Source organism: Fusarium oxysporum, chromosome 9 (genome assembly GCF_000149955.1).
Source record: "Fusarium oxysporum f. sp. lycopersici 4287 chromosome 9, whole genome shotgun sequence".
NCBI lineage: Eukaryota > Fungi > Ascomycota > Sordariomycetes > Hypocreales > Nectriaceae > Fusarium > Fusarium oxysporum.
Window position 1 is genome coordinate 1,945,854 of NC_030994.1, and position 18,480 is coordinate 1,964,333.

At 50.1% G+C, this 18,480-nt stretch overlaps 10 protein-coding genes across 12 annotated transcripts in view; 4 read left to right on the forward strand and 6 right to left on the reverse strand.

Annotated features, from left to right (window-relative positions):
- Window positions 1–13: 13 nt before the first annotated feature.
- Window positions 14–2,992, forward strand: FOXG_20061 (uncharacterized protein). Its single transcript, XM_018400342.1, has one exon. It carries the CDS (start codon window positions 193–195, stop codon window positions 2,587–2,589), a length of 2,397 nt encoding a protein of 798 aa, XP_018246840.1. The 5' UTR covers window positions 14–192; the 3' UTR covers window positions 2,590–2,992.
- Window positions 2,993–3,689: 697 nt separating this feature from the next.
- On the forward strand, window positions 3,690–6,644 carry FOXG_09522 (uncharacterized protein). The gene is made up of 3 exons (XM_018388737.1): window positions 3,690–4,674; window positions 4,804–5,004; window positions 5,071–6,644. The coding sequence occupies exons 1-3, from the start codon at window positions 4,186–4,188 to the stop codon at window positions 6,136–6,138; spliced, it is 1,758 nt and encodes a 585-aa protein (XP_018246841.1). The 5' UTR covers window positions 3,690–4,185; the 3' UTR covers window positions 6,139–6,644.
- On the reverse strand, window positions 6,141–6,906 carry FOXG_20062 (uncharacterized protein; the record flags this gene model as incomplete). The annotated part of the gene is made up of 2 exons (XM_018400343.1): window positions 6,618–6,906; window positions 6,141–6,569 (listed from the first exon to the last, which is right to left on the reverse strand). The coding sequence occupies exon 2, from the start codon at window positions 6,525–6,527 to the stop codon at window positions 6,141–6,143; it is 387 nt and encodes a 128-aa protein (XP_018246842.1). The 5' UTR covers window positions 6,528–6,569; window positions 6,618–6,906.
- Window positions 6,907–7,041: 135 nt separating this feature from the next.
- FOXG_09523 (uncharacterized protein) lies at window positions 7,042–9,648 on the forward strand. 3 transcript variants are annotated; one of them, XM_018388738.1, is made up of 3 exons: window positions 7,042–7,454; window positions 7,528–8,417; window positions 8,471–9,648. In XM_018388738.1, exons 1-3 carry the CDS (start codon window positions 7,371–7,373, stop codon window positions 8,739–8,741), a joined length of 1,245 nt encoding a protein of 414 aa, XP_018246843.1. In that variant the 5' UTR covers window positions 7,042–7,370; the 3' UTR covers window positions 8,742–9,648. The 3 variants fall into 3 exon arrangements, with proteins under 3 accessions (XP_018246843.1, XP_018246844.1, XP_018246845.1); XM_018388739.1 differs by having other exon boundaries at window positions 7,042–8,417; XM_018388740.1 differs by having other exon boundaries at window positions 7,528–9,648.
- On the reverse strand, window positions 8,790–9,678 carry FOXG_09524 (peptidylprolyl isomerase). The gene is made up of 2 exons (XM_018388741.1): window positions 9,346–9,678; window positions 8,790–9,275 (listed from the first exon to the last, which is right to left on the reverse strand). Exons 1-2 carry the CDS (start codon window positions 9,442–9,444, stop codon window positions 9,042–9,044), a joined length of 333 nt encoding a protein of 110 aa, XP_018246846.1. The 5' UTR covers window positions 9,445–9,678; the 3' UTR covers window positions 8,790–9,041.
- A 243-nt stretch (window positions 9,679–9,921) lies between these two features.
- On the reverse strand, window positions 9,922–11,735 carry FOXG_09525 (uncharacterized protein). The gene is made up of 2 exons (XM_018388742.1): window positions 10,966–11,735; window positions 9,922–10,906 (listed from the first exon to the last, which is right to left on the reverse strand). Exons 1-2 carry the CDS (start codon window positions 11,562–11,564, stop codon window positions 10,198–10,200), a joined length of 1,308 nt encoding a protein of 435 aa, XP_018246847.1. The 5' UTR covers window positions 11,565–11,735; the 3' UTR covers window positions 9,922–10,197.
- A 708-nt stretch (window positions 11,736–12,443) lies between these two features.
- Window positions 12,444–12,752, reverse strand: FOXG_20063 (uncharacterized protein; the record flags this gene model as incomplete). The annotated part of the gene is made up of 1 exon (XM_018400344.1): window positions 12,444–12,752. The coding sequence occupies one exon, from the start codon at window positions 12,750–12,752 to the stop codon at window positions 12,444–12,446; it is 309 nt and encodes a 102-aa protein (XP_018246848.1).
- A 97-nt stretch (window positions 12,753–12,849) lies between these two features.
- On the reverse strand, window positions 12,850–13,698 carry FOXG_09527 (uncharacterized protein; the record flags this gene model as incomplete). Its single annotated transcript, XM_018388743.1, has 4 exons — window positions 12,850–12,946; window positions 13,000–13,092; window positions 13,162–13,190; window positions 13,246–13,698. The coding sequence occupies 4 exons, from the start codon at window positions 13,696–13,698 to the stop codon at window positions 12,850–12,852; spliced, it is 672 nt and encodes a 223-aa protein (XP_018246849.1).
- A 154-nt stretch (window positions 13,699–13,852) lies between these two features.
- On the reverse strand, window positions 13,853–14,273 carry FOXG_09528 (S-(hydroxymethyl)glutathione dehydrogenase/alcohol dehydrogenase; the record flags this gene model as incomplete). Its single annotated transcript, XM_018388744.1, has 3 exons — window positions 13,853–14,003; window positions 14,059–14,113; window positions 14,192–14,273. 3 exons carry the CDS (start codon window positions 14,271–14,273, stop codon window positions 13,853–13,855), a joined length of 288 nt encoding a protein of 95 aa, XP_018246850.1.
- Window positions 14,274–17,114: 2,841 nt separating this feature from the next.
- FOXG_20064 (uncharacterized protein) overlaps window positions 17,115–18,480 on the forward strand; it is a 3,092-nt gene continuing 1,726 nt past the window's right edge. Inside the window, exon 1 of the mRNA XM_018400345.1 lies at window positions 17,115–18,365. Within this exon, the coding sequence (XP_018246851.1) occupies window positions 18,141–18,365 (225 nt within the window). The 5' untranslated portion in view covers window positions 17,115–18,140. The remainder of the gene's footprint in view (window positions 18,366–18,480) is intronic.

Consider the following 18,480-nt stretch of genomic DNA (forward strand, 5'->3'; position numbering starts at 1 on the left):
TTATGCTCCCTACCAACACAACACAACACAACACAACATCTTCTTTGTCTTTAACTATCTTCAATTCTTTCTTTTGCTTGTTGATACAATCTTCAAAACTCTCTTGGGCATCTAATATGTTTCTTGTTGCTTTGTTATTACTCTAATATTAATTCAATTCAGCTACTTCGATGTCACCCGAATGCATCTACTATGGCTGATCTCCCATCCCCGTCAGCCCATTGTTTAATGAAGGGAGATCGCAGCAACCACCAACAAGATTTACAGCCTTGGACAGCAGCAAGATGCCAGCGCCTGCTACGGCAACTTCAGTGTCGTCTAGTTGCTTTAAGAAAACTGGTTAATGAGGCCCGGCAACCAGCTACAACAACAACCCGCACGAAACGAACGAACACCGAGAATGAACCAACGAAGTCGTCAAAGCGAGTGCGGCACACCTATGGAGGACGCCGAGTAACAACATCTCAGTCAAAACCAAGCACTTTGCCTGTGTCGACACCGCCGCGCGCATTTCGCACTCTCGGCAGCATGAAGATTGAGCGTAGTCCTCCAGGAGCTGGACGACTCGGGTTCTCGACGCCGGTCATGCGCAAGTTCAGATGCGTCAATTTGACCCCTGGGACTTCACCCACAAGCTCAAAGCCGGCGGCTACAGATTCAAAATCGCTAGTTACAGAATTGCAATCACTCCGCCGAATTGTCTCGGATAGTGAATACCGCATATACGATGCCATTTTCAGCTGGCTGCATTGCTTGCTGACCTCAACCGAACCTCTCTCCCAAACAGCACACCCGAAGTCGTTGCTAGGAATGTGTCTTCGCAGGATACCAGATGCGATAGCCGTGATAGAAGAATGGGATCGTCAGACTGCGGCAAAGGAAGGGAAAACTTTCAAGTGGCAGTCATCTAAAGCATCGGCAGAACTCTACGATCAACTCGAGGGGTTTGGTACTTCAAGTCTGGGTTGGAAGTCTCTCAAGATTGTTGTCCGTGCGCATGCTCTATGTCTCTTGGCAACTGCTGTGACAGAAGGTCTCCTCGAACCTCCGTTTGTACGACTGTTGGCCGATCTTTGTCTCAGTCTCGACTGTAAGGCAGAAGCCGCGAGGCTTGTCTCAAGCCTGAGGCTTCCTTTGGCAGCACCTCGTGGTACATCGAGCACCTTGATCGAGAGCAGTACGGTCCAGCCTCTAGGAGTTATAGTAAGAAGCTTGCAAGGTCGGGGAACAATCGGCCCATCTTGGGACTGTCTCTCGAACCTTATCAACACCAAGAAGTTGTCTCTGACCTGGCTGACATCACGGGCGTTTCAGTCAGTATGGATGCGAGGAATTGAAATCCTGCTACATTCCAGAAAACCTGTGCCCTCGGTCGTTGAGTTTTTGTGTAACGCTCTGGACCAGCTTCTGTTGGACAATGGTAAAGCAAAGGAGACAGAACAGCCTACAGAAGATCAGACACTGATCAGTGTTCTGGCAGCAATGACGGCAGCGATATGGACATTGGGTGTTGATATGAGTGATGAAGAGCCTTGGAAAGCTCACGCCATCCGACGACTGCTTTTCACACTCGAAATGTGCGTGACACAGCAACGAACTCGTCGTGGGGCGTTTCGAAGCAGCGGATTTTTGACACTCGTTTTAGCCCGATTCTTGGCCACGAGTTTGATCGACGGGAAAGTGGGCAGTTTATCAGCGAGGAATCTGGCGATTTACGACTGTGTGAAACCGTTGACAGCAAGAAACGGTTCCCCAACTCAACCTCAGTATCGACAAACTCTTTTCCTGGCCTGCTCTGTTGCACAATACCGGGGACAAGCATGTGGCCTGGCTTGCCACGACGTCTTGTCTGAGATTCGTACATGTTTAAAGGAACTGAGGCTGCCTGTTTGGTTTCAAGAAGGTCTGGTGTCCGACGGGGCGTTTGTTTTGGCACAGAAAACGAAGGACCTTCGAGATGTTGCTTTTGCTGAAAGATTTCCCACCGCTGGCAAGGGAACCCTCGAAACAAGCACGATGTTCTCGGGCTGGAAGTGGGAGGAAGGGATTGGCGAATGGGTTCTCCCCAGCCCCGGTAAGGAACGAGGAAGCGAGCTGAGACAGCAAAACCAAAGTCGAGACGGAACGAGCTACAGAACAGGCACAGATCGTCGACCAGATAGTCGAGGCCGGACGACAGGCCTGAGTGGGAAGACGGGCCGCAATCTCAGGCGCAGAAACGACCAAGATAGCTCGGTGGGAAGTGACAAGGATGCTGGCAATCATGATGATACGGACGACACCGACAGGGAGGATGAGAATGATACGAGCGCAACCAGCATTACGGATATTGACGAAGAGCAAGACAGCGGAGATGAGCTTGGCGAGTGTGCACAGATGGTGGACTACAGCCCCAGGAAAACATTGGGACGAACACATGGTAACGGCAGCGACAGAAGCAGTAGCGGAAATATCAAGACCGTGAAGAGAGTCAAGCGCTTGGATATTGCAAGGACCTGGCAGGAAAACAGGCCTGATAGAGTCGCTGTAGGAACATCATTGGCAGAGCCGGGAGAGGGCAATATGGATGACGAACTCAGCATGCTTTGAGCTTGAAAGAGATCGTACTAAGTTAGGATGTAGGGATACGCAATCACTCTTTTAGAGTTTCGATTTACGCCTTATTTTTTGTTTTGCTTTTTCGTTTTCTTGGTGTTAGCGGCCAGGATCACATATGCACATGTAATGAATTCGTCTCAGTGCTCGTCTCAGGCTTTAACTGGAGAATAATCCTCCGCCTCTCAGGAGCCGCAGAAACGGTTACGATAACATCGGTCATGGTGGGGCATGAGGCACTTGAAACCGCCATTCGATGTCATTGCTGGGTCAGGCTGGGTTCGGCTGGGAACAATCTCTGAGAGACTTGATCTGCAAATGAATGGTCCATAGTTTTACTGTACAGTATGTTTGCATTGCCGCTGAGCCGTGTTCAGTTGGAACTGGACAACGCACGTCCTTGTGAGGGCTACAAATGGAGTGTCCTCCGGTATAAGAGAGATGAAAGACTTCCAAAATTAAAGTATTTATCGTAAAAGTACTAAAAGAGAGTTTAAAATTAGCGGGGCGTTGAAGTTTTAATATGATGGATGATAATCCCCTAACAGTCACTTCCTTACACGCACTCGAACAGCCAAGAAACTGATTACCCAGAAGCTGGGAAAGCCCTTGTTTCAGAATCCCAGTTGTGCCCCGCGGTGCTAGGATATCAGATGTCCTTCCGCCACTCGGAGCCAGCGCCACAGTCATCTCCCCTGTTCAATGCATCGTGTCCCGCGCAATTGCAACGCAGACGCTGACTGGGCCAGTTCACTCCAGTTCGCTAGTAGAGCCGCCGGGGGGTTCCTAGATTGAGTCCAATGACAAGGTCAGATCAGGCAATCTCGAATGCGTCGATGAATATCTTGAAACTAGATGCCCCTGAGACTAGAGGCTAGGCCCAGTGGCCTCGCAGCTGGCCCCAGCTGTAACTCGCTCACTGCCGTAGAGCAGCTAGCTGGTCACTGCAGACGGGCCCCTCAGTGGGATACTCAGGGATAGGAAGCGGGATAGGTACAGCTGATGGACTGGGCTGCAAATGAGAGGGCAAGGGATACTGCATGGCGACTGTTTCTACGACAAGCCCACACGCGGCCTTGAATATGATATGCTTGAGCCATGATTGCTGGGGAATTTAGTATTGACCCAATTTATCTCGCAAAATACCCCCCTGCTGATTCTTAATACTATCCCCTCCCTTGGCCTCCGCAATCGTTTTTTCAAAACTCTTCCTTGCCTTGTCTTGTTGCGTCAACCTTGACGTCTTCAGTTCATTCCTAAAGAAGGCGTAGGAATTGTTTGTTTCGGAGCTGGTTTCCATTCAGACACACACTCTCTGTCGCCCATTCATTCATTTATTCACCCTCTGCTGTTGTTGGTGTTGTTGCTGCTGCGGCTACATTACGGTCCCTTGGCCCCATCACTGTCGACAGCGCCCTCTCTCTCCTCTCTTCTTTTTCTCTTCGCCGCCGCTTCTTCGACCATTCGACTCGATTCCTCCAGGGGAGGTTTTTCTTTTCTAAATCTTTCACTTCGACACCTCGATCTCATTTTTTCTTGTTTTTTTTTTTTTTTTTTGTTCTCAGTCTTTCCCTTCTTTCTTCAGTCGCAATGAGTGCCGGAAACTCACTGCTGCCGCGAGGCGGTTACCAGCTCACACCTGAGCAACAACTCGCTAAAGAAATCGCCGAAACCACCAACGGAAACCTCTCCAAGTACCTCATGATCGTCTGTGGTGCTGTCTCTGCTGCTGTTATCGTCTGGAAGGTCTGCGAGCGAATTATCCGACTCACTCGACATGTTTCTTGTTTGAACAACGACAAGCAGCGCTACTTCGCTATCCCCAACCAGAAGTTCGCTGCCCTGAAGCGCCACCTTCTTTACGCTCCCGTCTTCAGCAAGCGCCACAACCGCGAAATCCAGCTAAGCAAGGCCATCAACGTTGGAACTCTACCCACCCGTTTCCAACTACTTTTCCTCGTGTCCTATTTCGTTTCCAATGTCGTCTGGTGTGTTATCGACATCGACTATTCCGCTGATATGGCCACCGCCTGCGGTGTCATTCGCAACCGCACTGGTGTCCTCTCAACTGTCAACATGGTATGAATTGAATTGAAATGCATTTCATTGCATATTAAGGATCGCCAAGCCAATGCACTTTATAGTGCTTGGCTTAGGTTGTTCCAAACCTCATCTAGTACATGCCACTAACCTTACATCCCATTTCAGGTCCCTCTCTTCCTTCTGGCTGGACGAAACAACCCTCTCATCCCCCTCTTGAACATCTCCTTTGACACCTACAACCTGATCCACCGTTGGTTTGGCCGTATTGTCATTCTTGAGGCTCTCGCTCATACCCTTGCCCACTATGGTAAGAACGGTTGGGTCTTCACCCCTCCCGCGGGCAACTTTATCCTTCCCGGCTTTATTGTAAGTCACTTAAATGACATTTATTAACGTCTATCATGTAAATGAAATTTTACTTACACTTTCTAGGCCACATGCTCCTTTGTCTTCCTCGGCATCCAGGCCTCCAGTCCTCTTCGCCATGCCTTTTACGAGATCTTCAAGGCTCTCCACATCCTCGCTGCCACCGCCGCCGTTGTGGGATTGTACTATCACTTATCCGCATCCCCTGGTCTGTTCAAGTGGCTCTGCTACGTTTATGGTGTGATCGCTATCTGGAGTTTCGACCGAACCTATCGTATTTGGCGTGTCATTCGCTCCCACGTTGGAGGTTCGCGCTCCCGAACCATTGTCGAAGCCCTCCCTGGAAATGCCGTCCGATTGACCATGACTCTGGCTCGCCCCTGGAACGCCGCCCCTGGACAACACGCCTATCTCTACATGCCCGCCATCAGCTACTGGCAATCTCACCCCTTCTCCGTCGCCTGGTACGATGGCGTCGAGGATGTTAAGAGCGACCGATTAGCTACTACTAACCAAGATCTTTTGGCCATGCAACAACAACGAGTTTCTTTCATCATCCGAGGTAGGACCGGCATGACTGACAGCCTCTACAAGAAGGCAGTCGCTGCCCCTGGAGGTCGTTTCGAGACAAGCTGCTTCGCCGAGGGCCCCTATGGTGGACACCACTCTTTCGACTCTTACGGTACCGTGGTTCTCTTCGCTGGAGGTGTCGGCATCACTCACCCCGTTCCCTATATTAAGCATCTTGTTGAGGGCTACTCTGAGGGCACTGTCGCAACTCGAAGGATCTTGCTAGTCTGGACCATTCAGACTCCCGAGCATCTGGAGTGGATCCGCCCCTGGATGACTGAGATCCTAGGCATGGACAAGAGAAGGGATGTTCTCCGAATCATGCTCTTCGTCAGCCAGCCTCGCTCGACCAAGGAAATCCACAGCCCCTCGTCTACTGTTCAGATGTTCCCTGGACGACCCAACATCAACACTCTCTTGGGTATGGAGCAAGAGCACCAGGTTGGTGCCATGGCTGTTACAGTCTGTGGTCCTGGCGCTCTCAGTGATGAGGTTCGCTTGGCTGTTCGAAACCGCCAGGATCGATCCCACATCGATTTCATCGAGGAGGCGTTCACGTGGTAAGCTTAACAGCGGGTATGAGGTGTTTGGGAGTTTTGGCATTTCCTGGCCAGTCCAGTCCATAGTTCCCAGCCATGAGCCACAGCACTGGCTCTCATTTCTGAACTCTGAGAGTTTTCAGGGATTCGGATGTTTCCAGTCCATCTTTGGACATCCTGCGAAGCAAGGCTCAATTTTGAGATCAATTTCATGTATTGTACTTTAGATCGAGGTGTATCTACGCTCCTTTTCTGTCCTTTTGAGGACCAGCACTCAATAGCACTAAAACAAGTAACGGCCATGAGTGTGTCTTGTACTAAATGTGACGGGATTGATGAATCAAGGTACAAAATTTCATCAACAGCAATAAACGTTACGGTCGGGTTGACTAAGTTTGATGAGGACGTACTCATAAGGAGGTGTTGTTGGATGACAATAAGACAAGTCTTTGTTCTCTTTCTCGAGTTATCAAGGGCAATAGGGTTGAGAAGTTATTCACTTGCTGTTCAATAGTCATCCACCAACACATAGTACATTATCCACTATTTGCACTAGACCATGTTGGATCTGTGTCTGAACGTGACATTGATCAAGTGACTTGTATGCCATCTCGGCAGGTGACCGAAAGCGCTGACTCTGATCTCTGGAGATCGCCGTCATTTGACCCAGCGCTGAGACACTCAAACTCGTGTTCCCTGTCGAACTTGGACATAGAAGCTCTTAACAAATATGGATACGAGGCTGGAGTTGATGGCAATTGATCTGAGCAGGGAATGAAGAGCCGATAACAGCTTTGTGAATTGTGATACGGCAATGATTATGTACATGTCACCCTCCGAGAAGCCTGGTGGCTGGGATCTCGCTTGTCTCGCTGCGACCCGCATAAACTAAACCCGGCTCTCCACCACAAATCAAAAGGTACATCGACTTGGCTCGAGCATGTACCTCGAGGTAACGCGTAACGCGTAGCACTCACAAGAGGAGACGTGAGGCGTCGGAGATGGATCTAAGGGCTAATGCAGATAGTGCATGCATTTAGTGAGGTCAAGTGTCTCAACCCTGCATTTGCATCCACCTGTACTATGGCTACGTACCTCTACTCCGCCTTCTATTAGGTTGGAGCTTATCAACTCTTTGTTCTTATCAGTTCTGGCTGACCTTCTCAGCCGTCTCATCCCCCATCTTCCACATTCACTCTTTGAATAACATCAACAACCACTGAAGTTTGGCCGTCGGTAATCGGCCATCTCTTCAACATGGCGTCTAGAAGTCTCATCCCATTTCTCGTAGCCATGATGCTGCTCACAGGTGTTTGCAACACCTTGTTGACCAAGTATCAGGTATGACGACATGCGCTGCGCATCCGCTGTTCCGCCATGTTAGCAGAGCTGTAACTGACTCACCTCTCCATAGGACAACCAATGTGTTCGAAACTGTGGTCCCGATGACAATCCAAGGAAGCGCGCTTTCTTCAACCAGCCGGTTCTCCAAACCGCCCAGATGTTTATCGGCGAGATGGGCTGCTGGCTGGTTGTTGGCCTCATGGCTCTCTGGCGACGGTTCAAGGGTTCTGCACCAGAAGACCGAGGCTATCAAGCTGTTGATACCGAGGAAAATGGCGATGCTGAAGCTGCGCCCCAAGCCGACGATCGCACTAAGCTCCTTCACACTGGCCCATCCATCTTGAGGGGATACCGAGTTGCCTTGCTTGCTCTGCCCGCTATTTGCGACATCTGCGGTACCACGCTCATGAACGCTGGACTTCTCATGGTTGCTGCATCCATCTACCAGATGACACGAGGTGCTCTCGTCTTGTTCGTCGGTCTCTTCAGCGTCGTCTTCCTTAAGCGACACTTGCACCTCTTCCAGTGGCTATCCCTCGTCGGTGTTGTTCTGGGTGTCGCAGTCGTTGGTTTGGCGGGAGCTATTTGGCCAGATGAGAAGCCTGAGAACTCCATTGGACAGCCCGAGGAGGACTCAGCTACTGACGGAGGTCTTTCAGACGCTGCCAGAGCCATTGTGGGTGTTTTGCTTATCGCTGGTGCCCAGATCTTTACAGCCACTCAGTTCGTCCTCGAGGAATATCTCCTGGAGAGATCTACAATTGACCCAATCAGAGTGGTCGGCTGGGAGGGCATCTTTGGTTTCAGTGTTACCCTCCTTGCTATGTTTGTTCTGCATGCCACTATCGGCTCCACTGAAGCTGGCAAATATGGATATTTTGACATTGTCGAGGGCTGGCGCCAGATGATCGAGAACAAGCAGGTCCTCATTTCTAGCTTTCTTATCATGATCAGCATTGGGTGAGTATCTTGTCGATCAGATTTGGATAACCAAACACTGACACTGCTACTAGTGGCTTCAACTTCTTTGGCTTGTCTGTTACACGAAGCGTCAGCGCTACTTCTCGATCTACCATCGACACTTGCAGAACCCTGTTCATCTGGATCGTCTCCCTTGGCTTGGGCTGGGAGACTTTCAAGTGGCTCCAAATTGTCGGTTTCGCCCTGCTTGTTTACTTCACCTTCTTGTTCAACGGTATCGTTCAGCCTCCTCTGGAGTTCCTCAGAGTCCCAGATGAAGAGATCGAGGAGCTCTTGCCTGAGGAGCCCATTGAGCACCGTTAAGTGAAGCATTCTGTGCTGCGACACTACATCATATCATGTTGCGCCAGAGTTTTGGAATCATCTGCATGTTCGAACGGCGTCTAGGTTTGGAGTATAGGATTTAGTCGAATAGTTTATCATATTGAAATTCAGCTCCAATGGCTAAGAAACAAAACTATCTCTGGTTTGTCCTTGTCATGGTCAAAAGCAGTGTGTAGGCCACCCAAAAATGCAGTCAACGCCTGTGCATCCGATATCCAGATAACGCCTGAGACAAAAGCAGCCAACGAGCACGCTTGGAGGTGCCTCGACTACCAGGCCTCAAGTAACATTACATAGCAGCTCAGCCTCGAGAATAAACTTGCCCTCCTTGTACTTCTCTGAAGATTCGTATGCCTTGTCGTACTTCCATCCAACGGTCTCCTTGCACTGACGGCATGTAATATCACGGACTACGTGTCGACCGGTCGTCATGTTACGTTCGTTCGGAGGACCCGTCTCGATATTGACGACGTTGTGAAAGAGGTAGGCCTTGCCATGTTGACCACGGAAATTCTGGGACCGGCATCAGCGGACACGAATCTACAGGGGAGTTAAGAGGTTGGAGAGTTTGAGAATAACATACACGGCTGATAATATCCTCATGGTTAGCAAGATGGGCCTTGCATGTCTTGCAGCCGTAGATCTTGCTGCTATTCAGGTAGGTGTTGTAAGCCAGCCCCATGATGCGGGGCCCTGAGGCAGACGAAGGGCGATGCCAAACTGAAAGGGTATTGGAGGTGTTTATATACTGATATTGCGCAAAGTTGAGGTTGTCGAGATGTACCGTGAACTTGCTGCGTGTGTCTAAGTTGAGAAGGGAAAGTTGAAGGAACAGTGGAGATGGCTCACGATAGGTCACGGTAGGAATGGCACGTCATGAGGCCGGAGTTAGCTAATGCGGGTACGTCCCTCTTTAATAGTGAGGCGGAGGCGGGGGTTAGGTGAATGGAAGCGGGGTCTGCCTACTCCATCAGCCATGTAATAGTCAGATAAGAGTCTCGGCCTTACTGAGATAAAGTTGAAATGGCTGTATATCACAGCCTTCAGAAAGCCTCATAGAGCCTTGAATGATGTCTCGATATCCATTGTTGGTCTAGTTTTCATACATTTGGCGCAGCAGTGAGTAACCGATGAGGCCAAGGAAATCATCATGAGAACTGGTAGCCTCATCGAGTGCAGTTTGTCACATACACAAGCAACCATTCATGAACGTACAGATCTCGAAGAATAGCTAAGGTAGGTAATTTGATATTGTATCCCAAATTATTTTATATATGCACGATATGGTTACTCTATCGGCAAGCTCACACCCAACACCTGTTGCTACTGTAAAGCGCACATGCATGAAATCAGTGAAACCACCCATCACAATCATTAGCCAACCAAGATTTGCCATTTACGCCTGGACATGTCGAACAGATACGCAACAAGAGTATCACTTCTTTGCCTTTTTCTTCTTCTTTGCTTCCTCAGCAGCCAAGTCTTTGTCCTTGATATTGTTGTAATGCCACACACCACGTTCCCGGTCTTGTTGTAGTAGCTTCTGGTCTTCTTCTGAAATGGGGACACCTTCAATGCCCTTAACTTTCTTCCCCTCGAGAAACATGACAAGCCCTCCAATGGCCGCGACAATACAAGCCAGTGCTACAAAAAGACCTGTAGACCAACTGGGACGATCGTAACGGTTAAGGCCCCACATGAATCCGGACAGGACGCACTGCAGAAACGTGTTCCATACCATCAGCCAGATGACGGCGTCCATTCTCGTGATGGGTGTTGGCGGGGCGCGCACGCCAGTCAGCGGAGCGTCGGGGATCTTGTCTTCGGGAAACGGGCAGGCGAGTGATGAGGCTAGTTCAGGCGCAGACGAAATATTATGGGGCCCTATTTGAGGATCAATCTGATCGGACCCTGGGAGACGGAACCATCCTCGGTGAATGCCTGCCAATCGTCGAAGGGCAACCTCCTTCTTCTGGAACCGATATTGAAGCAGGAAATACAGATCACGGAAGCGCCATGGAGCAAGACCAAATCCTGTAACACAGAAGAGAGCATTCAAAATCTGGGAGTCCCACTCTATCCACTTGCGCCTAGGGGAGTTGATGTCGTTGCAAGTCGGAACACACATCGCGGGTGAAGCATTGCTAGATAGCTTGTCAGCATGGTTGGCCTTGAGCAAGTGAGATACAAATCATTAACTTACCAAAGCAGCAAGAAAAGCATTCCGCCCCACGCAACGACGTTCAGACCGTATATAGTAACAAGAAAGCCGGTTGGTGTTCGTACATAGTTCCAGAAAGCGATCAGTCCAAGTTTCGTCGACTGTCCAAACGAATGCTTTGGTGGGAAATGATATCCATTGTCGAAAGGAGCCGCGGCGGCAGGCTCACCAGTCAAGTTTCGCCTGGGGGACGCGACGCTTGCATTCGCCTTCTCTTCGGGCGGCTCTTCGTTGACAGCTGGGAATGTGCTCTGTCTGGATGTGTCCCCAAGGGACTGGCTTGTTTGCATCGGTATCGAGGTGTCTGATGGCCTTCGCGCCACAGTCTGTCGCGAGAATATGGATGCTGCGATGGTTCCTGTAGCGGCCATAAACCCTTCAGGGGGGCCGGAAACTTCGAAACTTTGGGAGACTCTGCGGAGACGACCACTCAAAGATGAAGAGGCCGCTGGACGATTCTCAACGAGAGATGAAGAGTCGGCGTTTATGTTTGTATGGTTGGGGTTTGGTGACGCATTATCGAGGCTTGGAAAGGGTTCGGTATCTGTGCCATTATAGGAAGGTTGCCCAGGGTTTGTCATGGTGGCTATGCGACTTGGCGACCCTGGATCGGGCGCCTGAAGAGCTGTAATTGAATGACGAGTATTAATATTGTGTGCAATTGATGCTTGTTTCAGTGAATCAAGATATCTATACAGGTACCAAGATATAAATATGTAATGAGAGAGAATGGAATGCGATTGTGATCCACATCAACGTGCCTAGCAACGGTGGGACTTGCCCATTTATCTAGATCCTCTCTCAGGGTCTAATGCCAACGTGGATAGTGGATGTCAATCACTACCGAGCTACTTCGTACAACCTACCGTAGGTGTCTAAGCACTGAAGCTACTGACGGGGTTCACGGCAACGCCGGGGGGGTCATCATTGGTCAATCATTGGTCAATCACAGGCAAAGCGAAGTTCCCACTGAGACACAAAAGTCTAAACGACCCTAATTCTCATGAAACATGTGAATAAACGAAAGTTCACTTCGTTCTCGTTCAATCATGAAGGTCCGTCGGACGTGCATATACCCACTCCCCACTCTTCAAAGGTATTGCTATCCACCTTCAGTCGATCCATAGAAAAAAAAGTTTATCTTTACCTCTCCGTACAAGGTTTAGAATCTCCATCAACCTCTCTTACAACGGGGTTTCAGCCATTCAACGTTCGTTCGCTACTGTTGTGACAATCCTCGCCAATTTCTCAAGCTCGGATCTTTCTTTTTGTGATCGCAGAGCCGCGCCTCGCCGTCATACGCATATTCGGCTTCCACGCATACACTGCCTCTTGGTCCTGATCCGTATCAAATTTCATCACTCGCCTCCCTTGGCACTCATTACGTGGACATCATATAAGGGTCAGCAATATTCATGCTCGGCATGGATCCCTCAAGTGGCCCGGTTTCAAACGTCACTTCAGCAGTTGTATACAACCTGCAATATCAGCATGATTGGGTCTCCCTCAAAGTCCATGAAACGACAGCTCAGCGACCTCTGATCAGAGGGTTGCCGCCGAAACGGCTCTACACCCACCCTGATGACCAGATCGCTGCTCTGGAACGTGAGAGGGCCACCGGAGAGCCTCTGGATCAGACACCAGAGCTCGAGTGGGTGTTGGCAGTGCATCCCGAAGAGAAATGGTGTATCAAGAGATTCTCCGAGATATTTGACTCCATCGAGCGCAATGGCCCGCGAGAGAAGAGGCTTGTTCTGGCCATCGTGCATAACGATTCCACGGTTGTCTACTATCTAATGCATGAGGGCATGGTCAAGCCTCGACAAAACTAATCGTCGACATCTTAATCCGGGCTTGTATTTTGCGTTACAATGTGAATACTACTTTCTGCATCTTACGCTGCTCAAAGAGAGTGTATCCTTCTGGGGCCTGTGCGAGCGGCATGATGTGGTCGAACAAGAAGCTTAGGGTGATGTTAGCTGTTGAAGCATCTCCAACGGTAACTCAAAAACTCACCCAATCTGGTCTTGCTTCTGCTCCAGCAACTTGAGGGCTTCGTCAAAGACGCTGCGAACTGGGCAGCGACCCATCTGCACTCGAATGTTCTTTCTGCAACAAGGTCAGCCAGTCAGTTCTCTTTTCGGACCAATACACAAAGCATCCCAAGGCGTTACATACGTATACGCATCGTCGCCCGTCCACGGAATCTGCATTGTGATGTTAGCTCCTGTCCCTGGCCAGCATTTTGTTCTGGTATCATACCTCCTTGTTGTGGACACCAATGCTACTAATAGCACCAAAAGGTCGCACGATATCGAATGCAGTCCTCAAAGCTGGGGGCTGGCCAACAACTTCAACAACCATATCTGCGCCTCGTCCTTCCGTCACCTCCTTTATTCTAGCTTCCAGCCCTGCTCTATCTGTCTCAAAATTCAGGGGCTCTGCACCCAGTTTTCGAGCTTGCTCCAGGCGACTGTCGACACTATCGATGGCAAAGAGGTGGCGAGGCTTGAAATGGGTGGCTGCTAGGATAGCACAAAGCCCAACAGGGCCACAACCTATGACGACTAGTGTGGCATCTTGAATGTTCTGGGAAGGGATCAATTCTGCGGCGCTCTTTACACCATAGAATCCGGTGGGAAAGATGTCTGCCATGAGAAGGAGAGCCTGGTCTGAGATAGTCCCGGGGGCCTTGACGGCAGTTCCATCGGCCATGGGAATCCGAACGTACTCGGCTTGTCCTCCGTCAAGAGTTTCACAGCCGAACAACTGGCTTTCAACGCAACGGGCTGAGCAACCATTGTTGCAGAAGAACAGTTGCCGCTGCAGTTTCTTATGAGCACGAATACCGGACGGTGGAGGAGAGAGCTCACCAGGAAGCTGTAAAGGGAGCAACGACCTTGTCACCGATGTTGATTGTCTTTACAGCTGACCCAATTTGGACGACCGTTCCGGTGAACTCGTGGCCCATGATGAAGCCAGTATCTGAAGGCTGATGACCACGGTAGATGTGAAGTTCCCTGGGGCTCTAGTTAGAAAATGGGACAGCATTTTGAGGGATGATGACGCCCTTACGATCCACACAAGCCAGCGGCATAAACTTTGATAATGATATCCCTCTCATCTCGAACTATATCGAGTTAGCTGTAGTCGAAATAGCCCTCATTCAACAATGATAAATCTGAAGCTGGGTGACTCGTCAACTTACTCTGAGGCACTGGCCTATCCTGCACTGATATTTTATACAGACCATCGAAAACCACGGCCTTCATGGTTGATGGCAAAGACATGATGTTGGTTTACGGGTTTGTAAAGGTCATTAACGATGATGTGAGATCGGCTTAAACAACTGACTACGCGTATAGTTGCCTGTGTTGGCGCAAATTGTGCAGCAAACTCCTCGCGAAGGGGGCTTGTTGCTTCGAAAGAAACACCAATTGAGTTGTTGTAGCTTCACTCAAAGATCAAATACATAGTTTTGTGAGGACCGAGGTGGGGTTGCGTGTTCCGCCATCGGCGGAAGATAGCAGGATTTGTGGTATCCGTATTGTAGTGGGGTATCATGATAAACCTGCAACTACTCTGCACGTTATGGGTTGAAGTTTGAATGTGACGTGTGCTTGGACTAATGAAAGTTCTCAATTCGTGACCATGAAGGCGATAAGCATGGCATTTATAGTCCATAGGGTCTGGAGAACTACGTAATATGGTTGGCGACCCTTGGTGGCTACTTAAATAAGCCTTTAAGGCTTGGGATGAATGCTACTGTAGCAGTTCCTCTGGGCCAAATTCGGTATCGGGTGGTTATGAAACGGGACATAGAGGAAAGACCATGCACTGGACCCAAGGATCTGAATACTGTAATGAGTTAGATAGCATTAAATAGTCGGATATTGGTGTCCTTAATGTTGAATGCATTATCTGTTAGTCGGACTTATAATGGTGGTCATTAATAAGTACTACTCGAACCCATTGTGGTCTTGCAACTTCTCCTGTGGTCGGCCAACTACCATGGGGTAACGAGTCAGTCACAGCAAACTTCAGGCTAAGACTCGGGGCACCCTCGACTAGGCCTAGACAGTTCATTTGAGTGTGTGCCTGATTAACGAACAAAGCCAATCATTGGTCAGGTTAGAGGCTGACTGACACTTCTGCTCAATTTCGATAATGGACGGGAGGGAGCTTTAGAAGCATGTAACCGTGATGTGACAGATTCACTGCGTCATTTAAGTCGCGAGTTTCTGTCAGATTTCTAGAACAAAACCAAGCCCCATCAATCAATTGTTTTTCTCCTTCTTAGTTTACCTACGTACCCTGCTACTGTACCCAGGTAAGCAAGCAAGCACACATCGAGTCCTCGCTTATTTTACCTTACTTGTTATTGCATTGAAGGACGGATAGCCAAGGGTGCTCGCTTGCTTGCTATCAGCTCCCGCGGCCGGCAACGCAGAAGCGGTGATGGCATGGTCATTTCAGTTCCAGGATGACAGAGAGCCGCTTTTTGTGGGAAAATTGCGGAGGGTCCAATGACAACAAAAAACGGCCCTTTTTTCTAATCTTGCGACTCAAGAGAGCCCCAGTCGAGACACAGACAGTGCGTGATATAATCCGATACACGGTAGCCGAATACCCCACAACCTGAAGGGGCACGCACTTTGAGGTTACCCACTTTTGTCCAAGTGTCCACTTCCCCTCGTCCTGCGGCTGGGGCAGTCTCCGGGGTCAGCCAATCAGACTGCGATTCATAGAGCGGGACAGTCCGTCAGAGGGCGTTGAGTGCGCGAGATATTTATCTGACGGACAATGTCAGACGAGGCGGCTCTTTTTGGCTCGGCACAGATCATCACGCCTAAATACTTCCGAATGATCACGAGGTCAATTTCGAGTCTGCCAGATGAGAAGATACCAACGATGAAAAGGACAACAAGTCCAAACGACGAGTCGAACACCGTTTCGAGACTCACTATCTTACCTGACATACTAAGTAAGTCTTTGCCCATTCGGCCTCGTGCCAATGCATCACACACATGTCGACACGGCAGTGGACGTTGAGGCTTAGACGGGTGACCCCAGTGGGGTATCAAGAGAGGGGGAGGGAGGCCTCGGCGGACGCATCCTGAATTTTGACCTCTCCTTTTGGCCATGACTTACTTAAGACTTGAGTCTGTAGCGAGCACTCCATATACCTGAGACAAATGCGACAATATAAAGACAAATCTCCAGTGAGAGTGACTCTCGCTGCAGTTCAAGGTGAGGCTCATTTTGTGGTACAAGTGGCATCCAATCCATATCATCGAGGTCAGTCCGTCCGTCGCACAACCTTCATGTATGTCGGTCAAGCGTGCATAGGTAATAAAAGAGGACTCAATAAAAGATCTCGCTAAAGACACACTACTTTGGAAATGATCCAATTACTCACAGAATTACCCATAATGGCGCTGCCGGGTGGCCTGCACTAGCACAGAGGAGCACCAAAGTCAACCATTCAGCAAAGAGACTGCTCAGACATACGACGGACGTACCGCGTCCTGTTTCTGTCATTAAAATTTGTGCCCGCCCTAGGTCCCCGAGTCCGTCCAGTCCAGCCAGTCCAGCCAGTGAAGGTCCAGGGCCAGTCCCCAGGTTCAGGGCTCAAGGGCCTGCCAGGCCAGCCGCAACAGCAGAGCCCCATCTCGGACCCCCCTGTCCTCAGCCGACCTACCACATGTTACAGATAACCAAGGGCCGAATATTTACCACCTTTTACCCCATCCCGCATCTTCCCCATGCCATTGCCAGTGCCATGCTCCTGCCGGCCCTTGAGTTTGAACCCTTCTAACCTTCCCGGGACCCCAGCCCCGGCGAGTCCTCTCCTCACCCAGACCCTTCCCAGGGAAAGTTCTCTTCCATTCTTTCCCACTCACTTCCAGTCCTTCCTACCTAATTCAAGCATCAATTCGGGGCGTAGCTGGCACTGTGTTGCACTGTACTGTGCAGTACTGCCCGTGCCCATTTTCCGTGTCTTGTAGCCTCCCCCGTCTCCTCTAAAATGGACTGCTCCTCAAACCCCGTAACATGGTGTCAACAAGTGGAGGCATACTCATACTCACTAGGAAGGAGCAGGACCATGAGCAGTAGTAGCCTGGGCAGGTTAGCAATGTACTGTACATGGACAGATAGGGCTCCAGCTCCCAGGAATAAGGTAAACTTAGTAAATACATTCAATCCCCCGGATTTTTTACTTTACTCCGCACTCTTCCTTCTGAAATAACTCGGTATATCGAGATTGCTCATACGTATCTGGTTCCCGCTATTCACCTCTCAGCTGTTACCTTAATCTTATACATACGGCACGGCACAGTACCTCGCCTCATCTGGCTGCTGTGCTGTACATACACACATACCTACCTACCTTACCTTACCTTACCTTACCTTACCTTACATATCGACGCCTCAGGTCTGACCTCGAGGTTAATCTTGCCAATCAAAGAGTCCCTTTCCAGTATCATCTCACTCGGTCTTACTACTGGTCACATCCCCTGGGTCAAACGACAACGGAATATCTAGCGATTCAACTCCGCTTCTCTTTCTGTGTGTGTTATCGCGCAAGCGCTCATTTGGGCGACTATCATATCGACAAAGGCTGCACTACATCCCCCAAATAACGCGCATTACCACGGCTAGATTCACCACCGTATTTAGCCACGCTCTTTTCGCATTCAGCCTGGCACTTCAAGTTCACCGCATTTACGCCGCAAATCCCACCTAACCTGCGCTTACAGCCATACTCGCGACTCACATCCGACCTCAACCTGCCTGGACGACTTACCGACGCCAAGAACTTTACTGTTCTCCTTTTGACGCCGCCTTGGTGGCATTTGTTGCTCATGCTGAGCGACCAACGTTAGTATACGAATATTCGCTCGCAAGTCGTCTGCCCAGAGCTGTGCGCGCACATCTGCTTCCAATTCCACGATATCATTATTCGACCACTTCTTCTTTTCGCATCCTCCGACTCACCAAGCTTTCTTTGGTTGTGCAGTTACCGTTCAAGTCGCACCACGGCCATTCACCAGGTGCAAGATCCCGCCGACTGATCAAGAGCTCCCGAACGCTTTAAACCCCCCCCCCCACGAGGGGCCATGGCGAGTTGAGCAACCACCGTCAACGCGACAAAGATGACCACAGCTACGCACCACCAGCACCAACCGCCACAACCCCATCTCGGCTTCGTCGTCGATACATACGACCCGGATGACGTGGTTCCTCGAGGAAGCCCTCTCATGACCCCGCTTCGTCCAAAGCTCGAGCCGTCTCCAAGTCCTCCCCCAGATATTCCTGCAGCTCAAGTCAGTCTGAGTCCCACCTCTATCGACGGTCGCGGCAAGTCTAATCGCCACAAGGTTCGTCCCACTTCTGGGGATGCTGTCCTAGTCGCATATCTCGACAATGGACGCGATCCCGATATAGCACGAGAAGCTGCCCGCGAAAGTCTTCCAGGCGACGAAGACTCAGTGG